Source organism: Gobius niger (genome assembly GCF_951799975.1).
Source record: "Gobius niger genome assembly, chromosome: 4".
NCBI lineage: Eukaryota > Metazoa > Chordata > Actinopteri > Gobiiformes > Gobiidae > Gobius > Gobius niger.
In genome coordinates this window covers 15,352,100-15,373,213 of record NC_136855.1, presented here as the reverse complement: position 1 = coordinate 15,373,213, position 21,114 = coordinate 15,352,100, and the positions used below count along the sequence as shown (strand labels likewise).

At 38.9% G+C, this 21,114-nt stretch overlaps 1 protein-coding gene across 1 annotated transcript in view; it reads left to right on the top strand.

Moving 5' to 3' along the window:
- The window catches only part of LOC306962511 (protein diaphanous homolog 3-like), a 168,888-nt gene that overhangs the window by 13,455 nt on the left and 134,319 nt on the right, over window positions 1-21,114 (top strand). Inside the window, exons 7-17 of the mRNA XM_079555660.1 lie at window positions 9,674-9,748; window positions 9,831-9,900; window positions 11,228-11,364; window positions 12,309-12,414; window positions 16,460-16,570; window positions 17,030-17,148; window positions 17,378-17,494; window positions 17,974-18,092; window positions 18,183-18,247; window positions 18,954-19,058; window positions 20,391-20,714. Coding sequence (XP_079411786.1) covers window positions 9,674-9,748; window positions 9,831-9,900; window positions 11,228-11,364; window positions 12,309-12,414; window positions 16,460-16,570; window positions 17,030-17,148; window positions 17,378-17,494; window positions 17,974-18,092; window positions 18,183-18,247; window positions 18,954-19,058; window positions 20,391-20,714 — 1,348 coding nt within the window. The remainder of the gene's footprint in view (window positions 1-9,673; window positions 9,749-9,830; window positions 9,901-11,227; window positions 11,365-12,308; window positions 12,415-16,459; window positions 16,571-17,029; window positions 17,149-17,377; window positions 17,495-17,973; window positions 18,093-18,182; window positions 18,248-18,953; window positions 19,059-20,390; window positions 20,715-21,114) is intronic.

The following is a 21,114-nucleotide window of genomic DNA, read 5'->3' as shown; positions in this document are numbered from 1 at the left end:
AGTATATAGCTTCAGTATCCATTCAGCACAAGTTACATAATTGTAGCAGTTGTTATGAATTATGTTTCTGTCTCACTGTGTGGCAATGCAATTTTACATGGAAGAAACAAAAATAACATAGCGATTCACTGTTTTTTCATAATTTTCTTTATGCATATTGTACCTTTGTCACTTAATATACTTTATTCATATTCATTTTATGTACAAGTTACTGACTGTAAAAAGTATTAAAAAAAACAAACACTTAATGCAAATGCTGCTATATTCTGTGAAGGTCCTGCTCTGACTTCAGATGACTGGGGTCTTGCATCATGTTGTGCACGATGAATCTTGAGAGCTTTCTGTTCTTTTCCTGTGGTCTTGTCAGTGGTAGTGTATATTATTATTATTATTATTATTATTATTATTATTATTATTAGATATATTTATTATTATTCACTGATTATTCACTTATTTTCCCTACAAGTTAAAACTATTTAGATAAGCCTCTGTTACCTGTTTTTGCGAGCGTAACCCAATGAACTTGGCACAAAGTATAACAATCTCAGTAGTTTCATGTTTCTTATCTAGTCAAAGGTCAACTATATATATATATATATATATATATATATATATATATATATATATATATATATTTATAGTTATAGTTATAGTTATAGTTATAGTTATAGTTATATATATATATAGTGTTATATATATATATAGTTATATATATATATATATATAACTATATATATATAGTTATGTATATATAGTTATATTATATATATATATATATATATATATATATATATATATATATATATATATAGTTGACCTTTGACTAGATAGGTGATACTGACCATCAGCCTGGCTCCACATCTGGAGATGGGTCCCCAGGTGCGGCACTTTCGTTGCCCACTGCTCCTTAGGGTTGCCCTAGCGGCATTGAAGGATCGGTCAAATACAGAGGACAGATTTCCCTTAACCTTTATAGTACAAGTATGTATCTAATAGGGCTGGGAAAAAATATTGCATCGCAATACTTTTGGCTGCAATACCAAGTATCCATACTTGTCGACACTTTTTGTTTTCCAGTTACACAGCACTTATACATTTTGTTGTGTTATTTAGGGATGAACGATACTGAAGTAACTTGCGATATGTGATCCGGCTGTGCAATATTGCGATATTTCAGTGAACTATTTCAATACGATATGTTGCGTTCTGCTTAAACACAAATTGTTCTGTAAGTAACTAGTTTTTCAGGAAATTACGTCAAAAGAGTGCTTAAAGAAAGATTACATCAGGACCAAAACAAGACTAAAATTGAACCAAGTTTGTAAATGTTTAACTGAAACTGAAGTTTTACACTTTAATAAGTTCAATGCATTGTTTGTTTTTGGCTGAGTGTTGATCTCAGTTAGATGAAGACTTTAGTGATGCTGCGATGTATTGTGGGTTCTTGTGATGCGGATATTGCAAACCAGTCCAGTTGAAGAAATTTAAAATCTCTCTACTATGATGAAAAAATCCTGGATGACAAGAGCCGATAGCAATCCTAAAGAGGCAGCAACGTCCCCCTCTTGGTACGATAGGATTTTTTGCCTTTTTTCTGTGAACTGCATTTGTGGTTTCTGTGCTCCATGTTGTTTTACTGGATACTTTTGAACGTTTTTGTGAGGTTCGGTGGAATTTTTACTGCAAAGAGTCCATAATGGTCCTGAAGAAAACGGCTAAACCCATTTGACACCTACACATTTCTTCTTCTGAGACAGCATGTAGCACTCAATTGTACACCCACACATACAGCACAGTGGAGGTGCCACAAGAGGCGCTACCGGAAACAAGGAAGGGACAAATGAGGAGGTATCCGGGCGAGACTGACAGCTAAGATACACGTTCCTTCTAATGATCGTTCACTGGAGAATTAAACAGATGAACTGCTAAGCCCTTTCCAGAAGATGGTGAAAGACTGTTGTCGAGTGGAGGGAGCTGCACAGGAGGTGGAGGAGGAGAGATGACCAGTGCAGGTCACTATGCTCTGAAACGGGGACAAATCCAGGAGGCGCTGCACCGAAGTCACTCTGGGTGCTACGGTTTCCTCTACCTCCAAAAACATGCTGATCAGTGTTGGCACGGCTCAGTAGCAGCGACTCAGGACTAGCACCTGAACACAATTTTGTTGTACGCTTGTACCATGACAAATAAAGCACTTATTTACGTTATATCACTTTTTTTTTTATTAACAGCAAAAAATTTGCTTATTGTGCACATTTTTGGTGTGGAGCACAAAATAGTCACTATGTATATGTTTTCTTTTATTGGAGATATACTTTACTTCACTCACTTGTCACTCATTTTCATTTAGTGGAGAAATATTAAACACCTACCTTTTCTCTAGTTTTGAGAGAAAAATAATCTTCAGTTGTTTTTAGGCTTTATACTTTTTGTCTCTCTAATACTGTAGAGAACGTCTCTTGCCCTCAACTCCATTTACTATCTGGTTGTTGCACTCTCCTCTGGTTCAGTCAGACCCGTATACCTCCTCTGTAGATCTCTCGTGGTGAAGGTAATACGGTGCGCGTGGAGGCTCGAAGTATTGCCCTATGATGCCTTGGCTGACCCTGGGACACTTAAGCTATTCCAACTCCCACACTCTCATTTACAGAGGAGGCCACCCATACCAGACTTCAGACCAACAAGGCTACCGAATGCAATTGTATTAAAGGGATTTGATAAATGGTGGTGACAAACAAGTGGAAATTGGTTTTTGATATTGTATTAAAAGTGACCTTCAGGTTCAGGCTGAAGTTGAGGAGGATTCTTTTGCATCAGGGGGTTCTTTATCTTCATGCACCTGCTTCAGTTCGCCCACAAGTTGGACTCCACTTTTCCCTTATAACTTTACTTTTTAAGCTTTCTCAAACCACTACTATTTAAAATTTTTAATGCAACACATTATGTTATTTGTTTGTGCCTATAGTTTTACGGTAATGAAGAAAGTTGGACTTTTTATGTCCTAGTTTTTTCATCATAATAGCACAGATAAACCTGGTATTGTATGTTTTTGTAATAGAATAATCTTTGAGCTGGGAGCTTTTATTCCAGTGAGGCTGAGCGGAACCATCGCATAACAGTTGAACCATTTTAGGTATATCTATATATGCATGCTCACACTCATCTCGGTTCACTTTCAAAACTTTTACATGCAGTTTTCAAATTGAAACATTATGTATCCAGTAGTACTTTTCCCAAGCATTAAAATGAATAGAACATTTTTTTAAAATTAACTAATACGGTTTGCAGCCGTCCCTGGAAATTTATTATGTGATGTCATCTTCTCCCTAATGGAGAAAATGCCCCCTTTTACAAGTCCCATACACTGTGACTACTGTACAAACTCTCTCTTGTCTCAGGAGTGCCGTGATGTAGTGAGATAACTTGTTTGCTGCAGCACACCATTATAAAGTAGATTTTTTTTAAATTCTGGTTCATAGCAACATTTGTGAGCTGCAACGCTGTGCTGTATTACATCATGGGAACCTTGGAGGCATTCTACCGAGACGCTGTTAGAAGTCAAGCTACCTTAGCTGTGAAGTTAGCCTGATAAGACGCCTCATTTTTCTCTGTGATTTATGACTGTTTTTGTTTCCCAGGGAATGGGATGATGAATTTGTTTTCTCTTTATTTTTAATGCTCTTTTGCTCAGAGTTTCTTGTGTTTGTGATGGCCCACACAATAAGAGGGCTCGTGATCAGTACGTGTGATATTTTGTTTCCAAACATGCGTTATGGTTGGTAGTGATAGGGTCATGATCAAGGTTTGATGATGTATTCATTTTATTTTTTTCTTGAAATCAAAGTATTTTAGATTGCCATTTGACATTTTGAAGGTAATTTACTGTTGAAGGTAACATTTATTTAAAAAAATGCATAATGCATAATGTTTTCTATCTTGATATTAGGAGAAGTAACTTACACTCCATGAAGTTTCTTGCCTTGGAACGCTTATTTACGTGTCGCACGCAATGAATGAATACTCATTTTTAATTAAAAACAAGAACATAATGAATACTAATTTCACGAAGTTAGTCATAAATGTGTTTACGATTTACTGTATCAAAGACACTTGTAGGTTACTTTAATCATATGATATTTGGCAGTGTGCAGGTGTTTCTGTTTAACTGCTCTGTTTTGCAGGAGCTGTACTTTAGCCTTTAGAAAACACTAAAATTGACTTTTCTGATTATTTTGCACCTCACAGCTCACACTCTAAGGACACTGAGACTTTGAATGTGATTGAAGTTTCTCATTTGGGATGTGGGAGGGTGCCAGATGTTACAGCTAATGAAACCCAAGGGCTGGCAGAGCACGGCAGATTAGCAAACACAATTTAAAATGCTTTAATCACCGCACAGTCTTTGTAGACCGCATGTCAAATACTTACAAACCACTTAACCCAAGTTGACAGAAAAGTGGTCACAGAATGGCTTTTCCCCCTGTTTTTTTCCTCCTTATATCTTATAGATTATTAGTCACCAAGGCATGTCTAACTAATCTGGCAACAAAAGGGCACTGAAAACAAACACAAAAAGAAATATGCGTAGAAAAAACAAAACAAAAACAGCTTTACTTCTTTAAAAACAAAAACAAAATAGTAAAGTAAAAATTTAATTTGAATATGTTTTGTGAATTCAATTGGTCATTGTCTGTGTAAAATAAAATGGTAAATTGAGCCACATTTCTAATCTGTACAATGTTTTTCTGATGAGAGGCTTTGTATTCACGCTTTATTGCAATGTCCTCGCATTTCATCATCATTTTAAACATCTACAGAAGAATATGTTCGAAGGCTAGAACCAATGCCATTCGCTGTTGTACTTGAGCCATATTTTGAATACATGCTGCTGGGTCAGTGCGTAGGTCATCAGCATCCTCATCTGCCTAACCCCAGCTCTGCCTGACCTTATGCTGCTTTTATCTCCGCTTTTGTCCTGGTCCCCCGAAATAGAATTCCTTCAGAAGCCCATCAAATGGTCTTTTTCTTCTGACCTCATGTCTGTTTGTTCCATTTTCTTGGCCTTCACCGGAAAACAATTTGCAAGTCGCTTCACCTTATTCATAACTTTTACAATTTTGGTGTTTTAAGGTACACTCTTTTGAATTCCTCAGACCTTGACCAAGGGAGGCCTTCTGTTTCCTGTATGTCCTGCTTCGGCTCAAACAATTATTTCAGTTTGCTCCACTGCCTCACGCTGATGATGAAAAAAGCAAGCATGCGCTTGCTTTTCAATGAAGCACATGTCACGAACCCCACCCCTTCCACTTAATAACCACAATGACTCGGACCTTGGCCTGGTGAGAAGCTAAATTGCTTGCTCTTTTTTTTATTTTATTTTTTAACATCTTGGCCACGACATCTTGGCAGAGGGCCGTCTTCAATGGTATAAACGTGACGTATTTGTCTTGTCTTTTACTTGCAGTCACACTTCTAATGTGGACTCGTGTCGTGCTATTCTTCCTTCTTTCACTTTTGCAAGTTGAAGTCATAATAAAAGAAGAGGTTTTTCATCTTTTTCATGAGCATTTTAGCACGCTTTTTGACTGCAGCAATGGCTTACTGACAGCCTGTCTTCATGTGAAATAGTAAGACGAATTAATGTTGTTTGATACAGATGTGCCGTATCTTTGCGGAATATCTGCTCTGAATGTAAATGTCAATTATGATGGTTGAAAATAAAATATGCATTTCTATGCTTCTACGCTAGTCATGAATGACTTGTCACCAATGGCAAATAAATGGGAAAAACATATAAAAAAAAAACCCAAACATGTGCAACAGTTAGTGATAAGGAAAAACAGGCTAGTTGTTATCAGTTTTAGCAGCCGAGTAAGATCAACTGTGTTCAGAAAGCTTTTCTTTTTTCTTCTGAAGATGCAATAATTTGTAACATAATTTGCATTAAAAATGTTCAGTTTTCAATGTTCAGTTTTTTATCCAGTTAACTATGTAAAATAGGCCTCTCAAGCTCATTTGGAGCAGGGGCCAATTTTTTTAAGTTGCTATAATATACTTAAAAAAAGAATATACATTACCTATCTTGTTTCTTAAGCTTCCAGGGGTTTTCATTTGGCTAACTATTCGTTGTGCTTCTGAATTTAGAAATTACAAACTTAGACACACAATTAATAATTACACTCAATTTAAAATTAATCTCACGTGAGCTAATAATGAATGTGGTTGTAATTATTGATATAGTGACCTGCACATAATCAATGGCTCACTGCAGGTGCTTCAGGTTCAGGGCATCCGTTTCCTCCTCCTGTCTGTTCTTAACACAACATCAGGTGCTCCTTGTGAGGCTTTATTTTGCTCTGGGGGAAAGAGAGAGAGGCTATGTCACTTCAGGTTGTGTCATGACACCTTTAAACACTGATTACGATGTTCGCTTTACAATGCTGTGCAGTCGTTCCTTTTCCAGCACGTGATTAGCTGAATAAAGAAAGTTCCTCCTCCCTCGCGTTTTGAAAGTCTCCACGTGTCTCAGAAGCTCCTGCTCTCTGTCGTTAGCCTTTTATCCGTTTTTCTTTGTTGAATAAAGTTTATAAGTCGTCTGCCAAAGTGCTGCATCTGCCTTCCCTCAGTCTGCTGCTGTTAACTCTCCACCGCTACACTACTGCGCGGTGCCTCATGGGAAATGTAGTTCTAACGTGTTATCGGAGGGCTGCTTATAATATAAATAAGAAATCATCTCGCGGAGCAACAAACATTACCTTGTGGTCTGCATTTGGCGCCCGGGCTGCGTGTCTGAGACCGGTGTAAATCAAAGGCTTTATTGTCTCCATCTATTGAATTTAACATGAGTTAACATGATTTTAATTGGTTACATTTAGTAAGGGTAGCTTTACACACCAATGCCATAAACTCAGTCAGCTCTCGTCCTTCTGTCCACAAAATTAAATTTAGATACCCGCGTCCCATTTCGTGTTGTCACCTTGAGAGTTGCTTGTTGATTAGGAACACAGTGACACAGAATGCTAATGTCGAAAGATAATTTTTTCATTTTCAACTTAGGCGAAGGTGCAATTACCTCACACAATGTTTCTTTTGTCACGTCAATACCTTTGTTAACCAGTGTACTATTTTGCTTCAATCATGTGGATTCAAGTAATCCTTTGTATAGACTCAGTCATCCAGGAATTATCTACTGTAAGGATTTTATTATAGTCATCTGGACTGTGTTGATTGAGTTAAGTTGTCACCACTACTATACAATCACAGGAGTAGTGCAGGGAAATGCTAAATGCAAATGGAACCTAACAACTCTGTCTAATTAGTGAAACTGTAAACAAGAAGTAGGTAAGGCACCCCTGACCCCTCTCCCCAGGAGTGGCCAGAGGTTGTATGTTTGTTTAACCAGTTTTACGTTTGTCTACAAGAGTGAAAAGAAGTTTCTGACCATAGAAGTGAAATGTCCTCAGCTCAAGCGATCCAGGCCATTCACCAACTTTTAAATCTCTGCTACCTGTTAACTGTGGTCATTTCTTTTATTGAAGTGCTTCTGCCTTTATTCTGTGTTGCTTTATGTCACAGAGGAACACAAAGCTGTCCACATCTTTTAAGGCCATGATCCATCACTGTATTCTGAGCATTTCTGTGCTCAAAGTGTGTTCATCATGGCGCCTTGGATTTGCTGGCATGCTGGTAGCTGAAAGTGAAAGCTTGTTTTTACTGTTTTGAGATCTGTCATTAACACTACTGAATGCAGTGAGCTTTCCTGGCCAATTCGAAATCCTCATCCCAGGAGCAGGCTCAGGTAGCAGGAGGAGTTGGAGACAGCACTGCTCAAGCGATGGAAGGATGGTTCAAATCTCAGTTAAAAACAGTGTATCACTGATGTGAATAGCTTTAAAATGTTAACGTGGATATGGATATGGGGGCGATGGTGGCACAGAGAGTAGAGCGATCCTCCGATCCTGTGATCAGAGCATCGGCAGTTCGAATCCCACAGGTGCACACTATCATTGTGTCCTTAGGCAAGACACTTCACCCACCTTGCCCCACTGTCTGTGTACATTGGTGTGTGAAGGGGTGACTGGTTCCTAATGTAAAGTGCTTTGAGTGCCTAAAGCAGGTAGAAAGCCGCTATATAAATGTAGCCATTTACCATTTACATTGGAACTAGTGGTCGGAGGAGAGGATTAAAGCAATGTGCGTCAGGATGAACTTGTCAGAAAAGGCAGGCGGCTAATTTCTATACTTTTGGTCGACAGACGACAGATATCGAGATAGAGGCTGTTAGAATAATGAATGCATGAGTTGATAAAAAACATGCATTGCCTTTACCATGTCTGTACAAGACAGAAGAACTTCACTTAAAGCTACCCTAAGCGACCCCGTTTTGCTGTTCTGGCATTGTTGCATTCCCTTATTGCATTCAGTAGATGCAGCACACTCGTAAACAGCAGCGTACTTTGTGCCACACAAGGAGACCGGCGCCACACTTCCCTCACCTCCCGCACCATGTAAACACAAACATATGAACAAGAGATCGCAAATGTTTGAAGCAGCAGCCGCAGCAACAGTTAGCAGCTAACAGTTTAGCATGATGGCAGAAGTTTACAAAAAGATTGTGAACTGATAAACATCTGACTGACCTGCTCTGATGCAGCTGAAATCCTCACGAAATGTCCGTTTGTTTAATAATCCAATATCTACAGGAGCTGTCAGGTCTTTTTTCTCCTTATGATTAAAGCAGCACCGAGAGGCAGTGAGTGTGAGGCGTTTAAGGGTTTGCAGGAAATAAAAGGTCTGCACTGTAAACTTAATTTGAATGGAAGTATTATGTTGTAAATGCCAAATTGCAGCCTCAAAATGTTGACTTTGCTACAGATCTTATTTATGCTGATAAATGTGTGTTTCACACAATATTAATGAGATTTTTGTATCTCATTGAATGTACTCAGAGCAGCATGCGGTCTGTGGAGGGGAGTGAGGGGCGTGGGTGACGGGGGAAAGCCGGGTGAGGGGAGGGTGTGATGGAGCAAAGCAGGGTTCACTGCTCCACCTATTGACAAAAAAATTCAAAAACACATCACTTGGGACAGCTTTAAACTTATGTTATGCTTCTTTCAAAACGTAGCCATAGGATTTCATATCTGTGTGCATAATTCAAGTTAGGCGCTTCTCTTTGGCCTTTAAAAGTAAATGTCTTTTACTGGTCAAAGGAAATGTGCCCTTTATAATAATAAAAACAATAAAAAAATATCCAGGTCCTAAATTTTCAATATGACTGCCATAACTCCACAGGCAGCGGTCAAGTCCCTAGACCATCAAAGGCACCTTTCCCATAAGATGGATCCAAATCTACTAATGTTGCAAAGAGCAGCAGATTTTTAATTTAGCTGGGTTTTTTATGGAGACCAACTGTGTATCCATGAGGAATACAAATCAAGAAGGGTTCGGGTTAGCTTTTGTTGAAAGATTTTAATTATGATTTCATTGTTTTGTTGTTGTTCAATAACAGAGTGTGCTTTGTGTTTTCACTTTATTAAAATTAGCCTTTAAGTTTACTATAACAAAATATTACATGTTTGCAACAACACTGTTGCTGATTGAACTGTATGTAAGGCCAATTTCTGTCAATCACATTTATTAATGTTTAAACCACTGTTTGTTTTTATAATTCCAGTTGGGTCCAGAGCTTTGGACACGAAGGTCTTGGACTCCTGCTGGACATCTTGGAGAGGCTGTTGCAAAGGAAACAGTAAGTATATACCTTAATGTTTGTGTGGTGCTGAGCACAGATGATTTTTTTTTTTTTAAACCACATATATCTGTGTCCGTAGGCAGGAGAAGTTGGACAAAAAGAACCAACATAAAGTTGTACAGTGTCTGAAAGCCATCATGAACAACAAGGTAACACCTGCTTGAACATTTCTGCACTTTACATTGCATCATATTTGCATTTACTATAACTATTATAGTATTTGCATTTACTATTTACTATAACTATAACTATTACTATAACTTATTATTCAGCCAATAAAAATGACGACGCATTAGGAAGTGCAACATACAAATCAGTCTTTTTAATGTAAAACAGAAATAACCTTACATTTATTAATCTCTTCTAAAACATCTCAACAAAAGCTTTTACTCTTGATGTCACTGGGTTCCGTGATTCATTTTAGCTTTGATGTGATGACTTTATGATACAACTTATCTTATATTTTCCATTTTGCCCCTGATCTTCTAATTTCCCTGCTTTTATACAAAAATTAGGAAACTATTTCTTGATCTTTTCCTTTACCTGTTAGTGGCAATGCTGTTAAACCGTAGTTTAATTCAATGATAATCTGTACGTAGTTGGATCTCAAAGAGTTTCTTCTGGTGGTTATCTGCAATTCTATTAGTATGAGTATTTTATTTCAATTCACAATATCATTATTATGCAAGTTAGGTGTTTTTCTTAAGTCCAATGTGGACCTTTTAAGAACTGCTTTATTAGTGATTTGATTTATATTTAGAAATGTCATATATTCTTAGAATATTTCATAGAATTTCTAGGAGGTGGTCCTTTTTTAAAAGATTGAGAACTACTGCTTTGAATCAATATACAACAACAAATGCTAGGAAGTGTTAAAAAAAAGGTTACGGTAAAGCGCTAATGCATGTCATCTTTTATGCAGTGCATTGTCGCTAAGAAAAAACAGAATCTTGCCACACGGAGCAGTGGCCCGGTGGAGACAGATACTGGCGCACTGGCACAAAGTGTGCTGTAGGTCTCGTGTAATCCGCCGTCTCAACAGGCGCCAGACGCCAGCATTTACCCGTAGGCCGCTCTGTCAGCCCAGACCTTTCCCTGGCTGGAGCGCGTCTGGGGATGGGACGTACCAACAATGCCAAAAAGACAGGTGTTCTCTGCCAGCTGTCACCGCTGCCTCTTCTTATGCTGGATTTCTGCTTTAAGAAACACAGCTTCTTTGTCTACTGTGTGTCATCAGTGGCATTGTGATACCCAAAGTTTCCCCACCATAAATCTGACGTTGGGCCATTTCTGTGACACCTCAGTGACACAGAATTGACAATACAATGCAGCATTTGGTTTAGACTTTATTTATTATTCATTTTGTCAGCCTCGACGCTATAGTATTAATAGCTAATGCTATTGAAATGAAAGTTTTTGACATTTGTGTTGGTAATGAGCAGAATTAGAGCATGTTTTGTCCTCTTGTTGTTTCAGTATGGCCTGGACCGCATTTTGGCAGAGGAGAAAAGTCTTGCCTTGCTGGCAAAAGCCATTGATCCTAGTCAGTCTGCCATGATGACTGATGTGGTGAAGCTGCTGTCGGCCATCTGCATAGTGGGCGAGGAGAACACGTACGTTTCTCACAGTGGTGTTAACGGTGTATTTCATATACTGGCAGTGTTGACAGTGTTTTTTGTAAGTATTCATACCCATCTGTTTATAAAGTTTGGTATGTTTAAGTCTAATGTTACTACGGTTACAAAATATGGAGGTTAGGCTTCCTATATAAAGGGAAATCTACAACTCGCTACTCTCGCACAACTTCCATAATCGCGGTGAAAATCGGTCATAAGTTCACCTATTTTATATATTTTATATTTTAGACTTTTGCACAAAATTTCAGACTCATAAAAGACTGAGACTTACCCTTTTGTGTTTTGGAATCTAATGATTTTTGTCTTTCAAACACGCTCCTTCTGAAGTGCCTACTTAACATGAATATACAGCGCCCCCTGCTGTCACAGTTCAACACGTTTAGAAGCTTCATACACAGGATTATAGACACGACATTTTTTTAAAAACGGCGGTATCAGCAGTGCATATTGAAATCGGCTTTTGAAAACCCCACATCGGTCAACCACTATTACATATATTTCTGTGACTTAAACCTTTACTTTAATAATAAATGTTTGACAGTAGGCTATTTGGGAGATACAAAAAATGACATCAAATGAAATTACTTAAAATATCGGCCACTATATCGGCAATCGGCCATGCCAACCCCTTCATATCGGTATCGGACCCCAAAAGTCCATATCGGTCTGGCCCTAATGATTGAGCGCCTAATGATTGTAGGGTCTGAATACTTGCTATTTTGAGATTTTTTGTTTTTACTGTAGTAGTGTAAATCAATCTAGAATTTACCTAGAATGAAGGAAATGATTACATTATGTCGGTGTCTTGCTCTTGTTAGGTTTGTGTGCTTCCACTTTGCTACATTTATTTCCTTTGTGCTACATTTGTGTAAGCCACTTTTATTCAAACTTTGTACCTGTGCCTTTCTATCCTGGTGTAGTATGGAGAAGGTGCTGGAAGCCATCACTACAGCAGGGGAGTCGCGGTCCATCGAGAGATTCACTCCCATTGTTCAGGGACTGCGAGATCGCTCTGTTCAATTACAGGTGAGTGCAAAGCGCATGTAAAACTCCTGACACTCGTTCTTTTCAAAATGGAAATTAGGAGAGGCCATTTTCCCATCATGTATCCTTTAGGGTTTTGGGACTCACTAAAGCGGACTTTTATTGCATAATGTCATAATGTAAAGTATCTTCTCAATGTTAAACGAGATTTCAACTTTTTTATTGAACGTTGAACGATTTAGATATGAACATTGGGTGATTTATTCAATGTAGGCATTTTTGTAATAATATCCTAAATACATCACTCTTATATTTGATGTTAGATATTATTCTTCATGAATTCAGTTGTATCTTTGTAGTTTTTGTCAGCACTACTAAGTAAGTCATGCCTCTAGAGGCCATAAGGTTGTAGCATGTTGCTGTTTTTTACGCATTAATTGTTCTTGAGAGTAAATACTACGCTGACAGAAAAGACAAAGGGAGAGAGAGATATGGTACATCCAATTACACGATGGAGATCATTTTTTTTTCACTCAAACTTGGCTGAAAATACTGTTTAAGTGGCGCTACCCTGCAGTTAGCTGTGCCCGTTTGCCTGTTAGCTTCTTCTTCATGATTCCATTAGTGTGTATTGGGGCCTCCAACCAATTTTAATTTTTCATAATAAAAATAAATGCATGTAGTTATGAACTTAGACATATCTTTTATACAAACCTCAGCTCAAACAAAATCAAATGATGTCATGCCTTTGATTGCTGTAATACAGGTGGAAAAACGCTTTATAAGACCATTTACCAATGCTTTCCCACCAATTCTGTTTCTGCAAAAGAAATAGCGGCCATAGTGGCCATACCGCCTTTGCGATGCCCAATCCCGTCAGACCTTGGAAGCTAAGCAGGGAAGGGCCTGCTCGGTACTTGGATGGGAGACCGTTTGGGAACACCAGGAAGCCTAATGAATGTTGTGAGTGAGTGGTTGGTGGTGGTCGGAGGGGCCGATGGCGCAGACTGGTTGCCTCGTTTCTGTCAGTCTACCCCAGGGCAGCTGTGGCTACAATAGTAGCTTACTACCACCAAGTATGGAGTGAATGAATAGTGCAATGTAAAGCGTCTTTGAGTGTCCAGAAAAGCGCTATATAAAACCGATGCATTATTATTATTATTATTAAAGTCCCATGACGATTATTGAGATTGACCAAAGTAGGGATTGCAATTTTGATGAATTGCCCAGCCCTATACAGTATTGTGTGGTCTACTTTTTTGAGCTTACCATGTTGCTTCATCCAAAGCATTTAGTATTTTTCTTTCTTCTACAGCTGACATGATACTGATGAGCATTTTCTGAGCTTTATTGCGTAGATGAAACACAAAACTGTCTTCTACATTTTGAAAGGCCGTTATCAATCACCGGACTTGTGTTGAGCATGTCTTTTGTAGTCATTATGGCACCAAGCCAATGTTTTATGTCTTTTTGGTTTACTGATCTTTCACCATGTCATTCCCACTGTTGCCTGCAAGAGGCGTTCCGAGCCAATTTGAAATACTGACCAGCTCAGTGTGTCCAAACACACTGTATACATTAAAGGGACTATACTGAGTATAAAAATGTTAAAGGATCTGTATCATGCTATTTTAGCCATTCCAAAGTTAAGTATAGGCATTTATATGAATGATTGTACCTCTACCGCTATTGAGCACTCATTTTTGTGATAAATATAAGTGTTTTCTGGAGGTATTTTTCAAACCCGGAAGACACAACGCTTCGATTCAGTTAACTCCGCCCCCTCTCTCCATACATACTTTACCGTAATATAAATAAACAGCAATAAGTGAAGATACTTCACAATGCAGTTATAGGGAGTTAACATCTGCAACACAGCTTCATAAATGGCTAACACACATGCTAATATGCTAACACGCGTTTGGATCAGTGACAGTCACAGAAAAACAATATTTTGGTGATCGTCGCCGAATCCCGGAGAAAAAAACAACTTCTGACGGGAGTGGTCTCTTCTTTAGGAAGGTTGAATCATAGACTGTATATATAGTCCTGTCCACGTAGCCAAACGCGCTTCTTTTTCTCCGTGACATTATCGTTAGGTAGGATGAAGAACAGGTGTGTCCAGAGTAGGTAACGAGCTCCATCTTCACAGCTGCAGCGCAAACATGACGTCTGTTCAGACGCACAGGGGATGTGTTTGTTTTGGCCACAGCTGACCTGGAAGCACCTCGGGCACATCCTTCCTTTTTCTTTTTCTTTTTCTTCCTTTTCTTTTCTTTTATTTATTTATTTCTTACAACAGAAATAATGAAAAGGGTGGTTCACAAATTAAAATCAGGCCGTAAGCATAGAATTAAGACATTGCATTACAGACGTCGAGCACTTCCGTTCTGCTGTGATGACACAACTGAACAGGTCAGTCGTTCACCAGGAGAGGGCGGCGCAGCTGCTAAGAGAGCAGGATTCAGGAGGATTACTGAGAGCTGCGTGAATGAAGCCACAAACCACTCTGGGGGTGTTTTTGATAAGGAAATAGCATAACAACATGGCTACAAGCTCCAAAAAGTCGATTTTGCATGATATAGGACCTTTAAAAGTATTTTCTCCCCCCTACATGTTCCAGCCATGTCCTAATATGTAGAATGAGCCCAGACCTATTCACCACAACTGTCTCTAAAATCCTGCACCGTCACTGAAAAAGTTGTTACTTCAGGTCCGAATTGCTGTCATGCACAAGCTTAATATAGAAGGTGCAGTTACACGTATGGCCTGAGGTGGCAGTAGTGAGTATAAAATGGCCAACTTGCATCTAGCCCCTTTAAATGTAATTGGATAATGTAAAACGCTGCAAATAATGTTTTTCAGCCTCAACAATATTATTACATTATGCAGAATCCACTTTAATATTATCCCGAGATCACTCTTAACCTCTAAACCCCCACCTGAACTGAGTGCATTTTCTCCAGCTCGGCTTTACCCAATCTAAAAAGCTTCTTGACTGGAGAGCAAGTGTAATGCTTCATTTGTTCATTTCATTTTTTGTGTGTCTTTATGTGTCTTTATGTCGCATTTTTGTTTTAAGTAGTTACTTTTTTGTCATGTTTTCGTCACGTTTTTGTCACTTTTTGTCGCTCTTTTGTCACTTATTTGTTATGTTAATGTTGCTTTTCTAGCACGCCTTTTATCGCTCTTTGGTTGCTGCTTTTTTGTTGTTTTTTGTGACTTTTTTGGTGGGGGTTAAGGGGTTAATCTTATCCATGATTTTGGTCATGTTCAGTCACTGGGGGCATTTTGTGTCACTCATTTATGGTAGCTGCGTTACACTTTTCCAATATCCAATTGAAAATAATGTTATTCCTTAGCACTTAAGTTTGTATTTAAATAAAAGTGTGTTTTGCCAGAGTAACACTGAAATCGGTTGATAAAACATCCATTTTCCCTGAAGTCAATTTGATGATCCAAATTAGTTTCCACCCAATTTGAATATAAATTTGGTTGGTGGTCAAAGTCTTGGCTCGCAGAAGCAGGTGTCTCTGTGTGTCATTTTAACTGCTTCTATTTGCCCACTTGCAATTACTGGGTTTGAGTGACAAGGTAAAGAATAATGACAAAATATAAGTGTGCTATCAAACGGAAAATGAACCTGTAAACATCTGCATATTCTTCCTGGGCGCTCGCATTTGCCATTGCCTCTTTTTTACACATGAGTGAGCGGCTCCACTGATCAATAATTGAGTTTTATGTTCGTGTTTGTGGGGCTAGTTGAGGAGCCACCAAATGCACTGGTCCCTGTGCAGTAAACCAAGCTCTAAGGGGAGTGGAAAACCCGCTTCCAAAAGAGCGAGTTTGCCCTCAAATTAGTTAGGTTTGTGTGTTTGGGTCTGCGGTTGCGGCATTAATATTAAAATCAGGCCCCTCCACAGTTGGCGACTAGAGAAAATAGACATGCATTAGTTATGGTCCTTGGCTTCCCAGGGACATAACTCATTTAAAATGCATGCCAGCAAGCTTTTCATCAACTGGAAGAAGTTGTCCATCTCTCCTGGTTCATTCTGCTCATTGTTGTGTGTCCTCTTCATGTTTGCAGGTGGCGTGCATGCAGTTTATCAATGCACTAGTTACGTCTCCGGAAGAGCTGGACTTCAGGCTGCACCTAAGAAATGAATTTATGCGCTGTGGTCTCAAGAAGATCTTGCCTGTAAGCAAAAACACACACTAAACTTCCGCCGACCTTGTATTAATATTTAAATGAGCAGTCCACTCTGGTAAAGTATTGTGAATTTGTTCCAACAAATAATTTATTAAACAAAGGGGACGTTCTCTCTTGGAGCCAGTGCACACAGCCAATATCATTTGTATTGCCGGGGCGAATAATCTTCCGTCTGGCTTTAATGTGATCTACTACATGTTTATTTGTATTGCACAGGGGTGGTGTGACTGCCAAAAACATAGAATAAAATGAAAAGTTGAACCAATTGTATATCACTATAGATTGCAGTTTTCTGCCTCCTCTTGACACAGTCCGCTGCATTGTTAAAAGTTTGAAAGCCTTTCTAGTCCTCATAAAAATAAATAAAAAAAGTTTTACATTTTTCTAACAGTACTTTTTGATGCTGCCTCGCTTACCCTTTCTTCCTATTCTATTTCAATTCTGTAGCATCTGGCAACCATCAGGAATGAGGCCCTTGACATTCAGCTGAAGGTATTTGAGGAGCACAAAGAGGAGGACATGATAGAGTTTTCTCATCGGCTGGAGGACATCAAGGGCGAGCTGGAATATCCTTGTCATTATTGCAAACATTGCCTGTATCTCTGGTGTGAAATGACGTCTGTTATTTAGAAATGGTGTTAATCTGCAGTAAAATGTTTATGGCGCCTTAGTAATTATTTCGACTCAGCAGCAAGATTACAAAAAGGTCCAATTAAAACCTACAGGGCATTCATTCCTTTCATTGAGTATTTATTCTGTGATTCACTTTCTGTGTGAGTCCTTGACTCCCTGCACTGATGCTGGGGATGTGTTCAGTATTGTGCACAGCATGGTGAAGGACAGCAGTGCAGAGCCCTATTTTCTCTCCATACTGCAGCATCTTATGCTTATACGCAACGACTTTTTGATCAGGTACTTTTAATAAATCACAGCTTCACTTAAATGCTATTTTCCTATTGTTTTTTTTAATGTGTTGAGTTTTTACAGTGGTGAATTTAGTTTACCCTTTTAATCAATTTGTGAAGTCATTTCAGTTTATGAGGTTTTGATGTTAAATCCTACGATCAAACCACACACCAGTGTTGACTCAAGTGATTCTCTTTTTAATGGTCAAAACCTAAAACGGGTTGATCTGATGAAATCGGCCTTCAAAGGGAATATCTACTGTCTGAATCTATATCTGTATCTTTCATCTTCAAACCAAGCACTATAGTAGTAAAACCTTGTATACCATGGCCATAAGCGTTTCTCAAAGAACATTTTATTTAATGTGAATTGTCTTGTAAAAAGCTTATTTTATGATGCTTTATTTGTGCTTGGGGTTTATATTGTCCATACACATCACATTTAAACAATCGTAAGAGGGTAAATTGTTATTTTCTCTTCTCTAGGCCTCAGTACTTTAAGGTAATTGATGAGTGCGTGTCTCAGATTGTGCTCCATCGAAGTGGCACTGATCCAGACTTTGGATATCGCAAACGCCTCGATGTGGACTTCAGTCACCTGTTAGGCAAGTCTTGATAATAGACATACAAACCCAAAATGTCCTCATGAAATTATTGCTTTTTATTATTAATTCTTTCTTTCTTTCTTTTTGCAGAGGTGTGTATCGATAAAGCTCGGATTGACGAATATGAACAAAGCACGTCAGAACTGGCACAAAAGGTAGAGTGGCTGAATATAATTTTTTGTTTTGTGTTTCTTCGCTTGTTATTGTTAAATCAATTGGTATTTTTCTTTTTAAAATGACACCAAACTCGAGTTGTTTGGCAGAATCTTTTTTTTTTTCTCTCTCTCATTGGCTGCCCAATAAGCCAAAATGGCAATCGTATCTTTTTAACAAATGTATCTTTTCCAATTTACAGGCATGGGGTTAGTGAACAAAACCATGTATGAAGAATCACCCCCAAAAATATCATTATTAGGGGAATATACTATTTGCATTACCTTACTTACTTAAAAGGACTAGCCATTCATGCTTATCCAATATTGACAATTATATCAAAGAACACGCATAACCTTTTAAAATCAAAAATGCAGTGCTGCGTTGTCAAAGAGCACAAGTAAAAGACTTATGTTATGGAGGTCATCAATGCTGACTGCTGTTCCTGACGTCTGAAACAGCAGGTTATGGTTTCTGATTAGAATGATTAGCCCTTGATTAACATTTATGTATGGCACTTAATACTTTTATTAATTAATTGACGCTCGAAAGGTTAGGTATGCAATCAGTTGATAATGTTAATGGAGGTAAAAATGGAGTTTGATTAAATAAAATTGGTCGTTAATTTTCACAAGTTTAAACGATTGAAACCAAAAAAGTTACCCTCTGAGCGCTTTCGTTGATGCATTTTTGTTTCGTTCTTTTTAGTTTGATGAGGAGTTTTTAAGCCGACAGGAGGCACAAGCCCAGGTGACAAAGTGTGAAGAGAAAATTTCTGAACTCCAAGCGGAACTACAAACCTTTAAAACACAGGTGATCTTTCCCATTGTTTTCATTACAAAGTTAATGATACCTGCGCTGGTCTTGGTCAATTTTGTCTGTTTTCTGTGTACTTTGCTTGCTTTTGTAAACCCTTGTTGCTTTCTCCACACCTATCACAGGACTGCACCTCTATTTTCCCTTTCATGCTTCTCTCCTAATGAGGTATATTCTGGCTGTGTTGAGATACTGGCTACGTGTGGGTTTTTTTTTTTTTTCTTTCCACTAGTGCTTGCTGTTTGCTTTGACATGGCGGGGCTGCACTGCTGGCCAGAGCTGACACGAAGTCTAATGAGAACACTGACCAGCACTCTTTATTGTCCATTTCTAATTCTCTGATCTCTATCCCATAAGAGCATGTGTTCCAAAAGCAATTTATTCTGACAGCCAGCTTCAACCTGACTTCTGGGATAGTCTTCAACTCTCCCAACTCGCCCCCTCCTCCACCCGCCCATACACTCCAGAGAGTCGCTCCCACGCCCAGGCGCTGCAAGATAACTACCCTCTCAGAAAATGGATGAAAACTTCCCTTTTTATTTTGCTGATAATTTTTCAATTTGGATGAACAAACATTGAATGAATACTCAAACAGTTACCTTGGCTGTAATGTCGAAATGACATGTTGGGGACTTTAACCAGTTTTACCCTGTGTGATGGTGTGTGATGGCCTACACACACACACACACACACACACACGTTTTCTTTTTCAACGAAAGTGTCTATGTCAGTGTGTCAGCTTGACTTTTACAACATACGTTGAAGCGGGCGCACACTTGTTAATTCAGTAAAGGTGTTCCTCTCTCCAGAGGCTGCTGAAGAGTAAAGGCCCAAGGCTGACCTTTAGTGAGTGCCTTTAATTTAAAACTGGTGCATGGTTGGTGCATGGATCAATAAACCATTTGCTCTATATGATACAATTTACAGAGCTTTGTAGTCTCCACTATAACATTTGATTTTTTTTTTTTGCTTTGGAGAAAACAAACCATGCCCTGGACATAATGTTGACCACTTATGCAGCGTTTGGCCTCTGTTTGATGGCTGAGAGAACACGCCTCAGTTGTCTGTAGTGTAGTGGTAGTGCTTGGTATTCTCTCTGTGCCTGACATTTTAACAGCACTATGCTTTCCCCTCCCAATATTTATGAAATGTCATATTCTTAAAAGTGTGTGAATTACAAAAAGTGCATTCATTGCCAATGACCCCCAGATTTGCTGGAATCTACTCCATCAAATCTTTTAAAATCTGTGCTAGTTTCCATTGAAAAGAAATGGAAGTGTTAAATAAAAATGAAACCCAGTTTAAACATGGTGTATTCTGCTTCTCCAGTTTGGTGCTGCACCTGTTGGCCTCGCACCTGTCCCAGGGTGTCAAGCATTACCTTCTTCACCGTGTGCGCCCAGAGTCCAAGCTCTTGTTCCAGGACCAGCGGGGATGCCTCCTCCCCCACCGCCCCCTCCGCTACCCGGGGGTCCCCCGGCTCCTCCGCCCCCTCCTGGAGCACCACCGTTGTTCGGTGCCCCCCCTCCACCTCCTCCCCCAGGGTTCATAGGTGCTATGGGCTCTCCCACGCCTCGCGTGCTGCCTTATGGACTCCGACCCAAGAAGGAATTCAAGCTCGAGACATCCATGAAGCGCCTGAACTGGTCCAAGGTAGGTCATGTAGACATTGTAGTGTATTTTTAGACTACACTGGAGGCTACCGTGACCCGGCCCCGGATAAAGCGGAAGAAAATGGATGGATGGATGGACTGGAGGCTACTGGCAACACGTCTGCATTCAGTGTTATTAGCTAAATACACATTATACTGTAGGGTTTACTATTAAGAAGTGGAATATTTATTTCAAATGTCAGGCTTTTTATAATTTGAAATTTTTCACACAAAATGTCCATTTGACTAAAGGTATTTTCATGTTCCTAAAATGAAACAGGACAGGCAATTTAGAGCTTTTTAAATGTGATATGTCTTAACAATAGCATACGGTTTGCCAATACACTACTACTTTCTCTTTAACAGCAAATGTGTGATACAAAACATCTAAGAAATTCAGG